This window comes from Rutidosis leptorrhynchoides, chromosome 8 (genome assembly GCF_046630445.1).
Source record: "Rutidosis leptorrhynchoides isolate AG116_Rl617_1_P2 chromosome 8, CSIRO_AGI_Rlap_v1, whole genome shotgun sequence".
In the NCBI taxonomy this organism is placed as follows: Eukaryota; Viridiplantae; Streptophyta; class Magnoliopsida; order Asterales; family Asteraceae; genus Rutidosis; species Rutidosis leptorrhynchoides.
The window spans coordinates 341817903-341821874 of NC_092340.1; the positions used below are offsets into that span (position 1 = coordinate 341817903).

Genomic DNA, 3972 nt, shown 5'->3' on the forward strand with positions numbered 1-3972 from the left:
TTGATAGATGAGAGTCCATTCGAACATATTCAACACTTTAATGATCTTTGTGATATATACAAAACCAAAAACGTCACCGATGACGCTTTTAAGCTAAGGGCATTCCCCTTCACACTTCAAGGAGACGCAAAAGCTTGGATGTGAAGTTTACCATCCGATTCCATAAGGTCTTTTCAAGAATTAACAAACGAGTTTATCAATCATTTCTTTCCACCGTCAAAAGTAGAGCGGCTTAGAATGGAGATTAATGGATTCACACATTGGGGTGATGAGAGTTTGTATGATGCATGGGTTCGATTCAAGAAGCTACTAAGAGCTTGCCCACCGCATGGTTTGACGAAAAAGGAGTATATCAACACACTCTATCGGGGTTGTAATACTTTTACGAAGCAATATCTTGATTCTTCATCCGGTGGGGTATTTATGTACAAATCACCAAATGCGGCCGAAATTATGTTAGAGGGCATCTCGGTCAACACGTATGAATGGGCACCTTCACCGCGGGATTTGACAAGGAAAAGTGTAGCACAAGTCGAGAGTGAAAATGAGCAAGTGACGCTTGCAAGCTTGAACAATCAATTTCAAACATTTGGGAAATAATTGAAAAAGATTCAACCAACGGTAGTTGCAATGCAAGTAGGTTGTCAACGATGCGAGGGTCTACATCTCACGAAGAATTGTCCTAAAATTACTCAATGCAATCATGTTGATCTAGATGATATTCTCATGAATTTGGATGCTCATGTGAACTACGTGAGTAATCAAAACTACCAACGGGGAGGAACATCTAACCAAAGCTACTACAATCCTAATAAAAAACAAGTATCATTCCCCAACCAAACCAATACACCACCCGGATTCACAAACCAAAACCGAAATCAAGGTTACAACAACTATAACCAAAACTGAAACAACAACTTCCAATACCAAAACTAACAACCTTACAACAATCAAGCAAATTCAAATTATCAAAACAACCAAGGCTATAGCCAATCACAAAATAACCAAGGTTACAATCAACAACCTCAACAAAACAATCAACAATCCCAACCTTCGAAGAGCTTAGAAGAAATCATGCAAAACTACATCAAGAAGGTAGAATCAACCGAAGCTTTTCTAATGAAAGAGAATGAGCTCTTGAAATAACAACTCCGAAACCAACAAGCCTCATTCCAAAACCTTGAGAGCACCATTGGAAGAATTTCAAATCAAGTTGTCGAAAGACCACAAGGAACTTTACCTTCAAACACTCAAGTTAACCCGAATAATTACAACAACAACAACTGAAACAACCATCAAAAACACCAAAAATAACACGAGTTATTCCTATCAAGAGCAACACTACCAATCTAATCCAAAATCAAGCGAGTTCATCAAATTCCACAAATACTTATGCTCAAGTGAACTCGATTGATTCAATCGAAGAGGATCAATCCAAATACCCTCAAGCTTTCAAGTTCGACATTGAAGGAGACAAGTTTGATTTTGATGAAGCGTTAGAAATTGATACTATCTACTAAGGGGTATTTAAGTTTTCGGAAGATTTGGACGACGCAACATTCATTCCCTACCAAGTTAAAAGTGTAATGTCCATGGAGACTACTGAGTCGACATGCAAGGAGTTAAAGGGTGATTTTAAGCAAATTCAATTGGGAAAGGTTGATAAAGAGCAAAAGGTCGAAACTTTATTGAATACGAAGGCGCAAAAGAACGAGTTCGAGGTTTCTACCACATCAACTAAGGAGAAAATTGAGACACCGATCTCACATCCTCAATCACTACATCCTACACATCTAAATGATGTGGATTGTAAGTCAACCTTACCCGACAACAAAAATATTTATGTTAAACTCCCCTTGGCGGAGGTGCTTGAGAATATGCCCAACTATGGGAAATTTTTGAAGACACTCATGGCCAAAAAGGGAGATGTTGAGCAAGCATCCGTCGCTTTCATGAAAAAGGAGTGTGATGGAATTTTAAAGAAATGTAACCTACCATCAAAAATGGGTGATCCCGAACCTTTCCTTATCCCATGCAATGTAAACGGTTCGGAGATGCTCACATCTTTAGTTGATTTGGGAGCAAGTATCAACTTCATGCCCTACTCCATTTACAAAAGGCTAGGCCTAGGTGATCTTTCACCAACTACAACCGGGGTCAAATTAATTTATCAATCAATTAACTCTAGTATGGGGATCACCGAAGACTTAATTGTTAAGGTGGGGGACATGGAATTTTCCTTTGACTTTGTTATTATTGATATAAAGGAAGACCCGGTTGTACCCCTTGTTTTGGGAAGGCCATTTTTGGCAACCGCGGGCTCTTTCTTTGACATTAGGACCAGGAAATTGACTCTTCGGGATAAAGGTAAATGCATGAGCATAAAAACCAAATGTGTTAAAACACCATCAATGCCATTGAGCACACCGTAAGTTGTTGCTAGTATGCACTGCATTGCAAGCACAAGGCAAGTAGGTTCACCAATTAAAGGTAGTGGGGGATTAACCAAGGGAATTCAGGGTAAAGCCAAAAATCAAAATGACGTTGTTGACAAGTCTATGCGAAAGTTATTTGGGAGGGTGCATCGGGCTTCATCCAAAAAGGATGAACACTTGAGAAAATTCCTAGCTCAAAGGAAGAGAAGTTAAGTGGGGTGGTAATGAAAATGTTTCCTTTAGCTCAAAGGAAGAGAAGTTTACCACCCCGGGATTAGTTGAAATCTCAAGAGGATGGGAGTCGGGTTATAGACTCGTTAAAAACTTTCCACAATTGTGTATATAATTACTTTTAATTGCATTCCGTTTAGAATTTTATGATATTCCTTTTCTTAATTGCATTTTTATGTTTTTGTATTGCATGCATATGGGTAAAATCGGAAAATGTCAAAAATAGTTTGTGAATGGGTCAAAATGGACTTAAAATTGAAAAACCAGTAATCGGGTACAAATGCGGCGCTTTTGTCCTAGGAGCGTTGCTTTTCACTTACAAGAGCGACGCTTCTTCCACAAGAGCGACGCTTTAACCTGCAATTTTGTGTCAAAAATGAACAGTAGCCAAGAACGGCGCTTTTGTTCTCAAAAGCGGCGCTTTTAGTTCTCCTAGAGCGACGCTTTTCTTTCAAAAGCGACGCTTCTGTTTTGTCAGGAGCGGCGCTTTTGCATCTGTTACTTAAGAATTCTGCACGACCAAAACTTCATTTTTTCACACCCTACTTCAATTTTCTCTCTAATAGCGGCGCATCTATAACCCTAATCAACCTAAATCGACCCAAGGCTTCAAATTTCATCAATTTTCTTGCAAATCTTGATCATCTAACATGGGAAAAGTAAGAATCTATCATTTTAATTCACTCTTTAACATGATTTGATTGATTTTTACCATTTTTCTCTTTATGCTTAATTCGTAGATTATGCTTGATTTATTATGTTAATGGTCAAATTGTTGATGAATCTAGACTACATTGATGTTTATTAACATGATATGCATGCTTAGTTACATCAATTTCAACTTTGAAATTCTAGAGTTCATCCAAATTGGGGGGTTTTGATTTTGAGCCAAATTGGAGTGTTTTTTTGTTATTGTTGATGCTTAATTGTTAGTCTACTATGATTATCTTGCTTTGAATCCATCTTTCATGCTTAGGGTTCATAAGCTAGGGTTTTAAATAAGTTTGACCAATGTGAGCATGTGATTAGTGATAATGTGCTTGTTTGTGGTATACTTATGCTATAACATGAAGAATTGATATAATTTGATGAATACTCTTGTCTTAATCGAATTTTGAACTAATTAGGCTTTGACTAGGGTTGACTTTTTGCAATTGATTCATGTTGACCATGTTTGACCAAGATGAGCTTAATGATAGAGTATAATGCATGTTTAGCTTATGATACTACTCATGATTGACAATTGATTGCATGAGCTAAATGTTGCAGCTTTATGTAAAGTTTAAAATTTCACCAAGTGGTTTGT

At 37.5% G+C, this 3972-nt stretch overlaps 1 protein-coding gene and 1 non-coding gene across 2 annotated transcripts; one reads left to right on the top strand and one right to left on the bottom strand.

The window, feature by feature from the left end:
* Positions 1–228: 228 nt before the first annotated feature.
* LOC139865265 (small nucleolar RNA R71) lies at positions 229–335 on the bottom strand. Its single transcript, XR_011764787.1, has one exon. It is a non-coding gene; the product is annotated as a small nucleolar RNA R71 (small nucleolar RNA).
* A 1575-nt stretch (positions 336–1910) lies between these two features.
* Positions 1911–2432, top strand: LOC139864568 (uncharacterized). Its single transcript, XM_071853151.1, has one exon. The coding sequence runs from the start codon at positions 1911–1913 to the stop codon at positions 2430–2432; it is 522 nt and encodes a 173-aa protein (XP_071709252.1).
* The last annotated feature ends 1540 nt before the right edge of the window (positions 2433–3972 follow it).

Coding starts and splice junctions, on each gene's coding strand:
- LOC139864568 (XM_071853151.1), top strand. CDS start 1,911: ATGGCCAAAAAGGGAGATGTTGAGCAAGCATCCGTCGCTTTCATGAAA.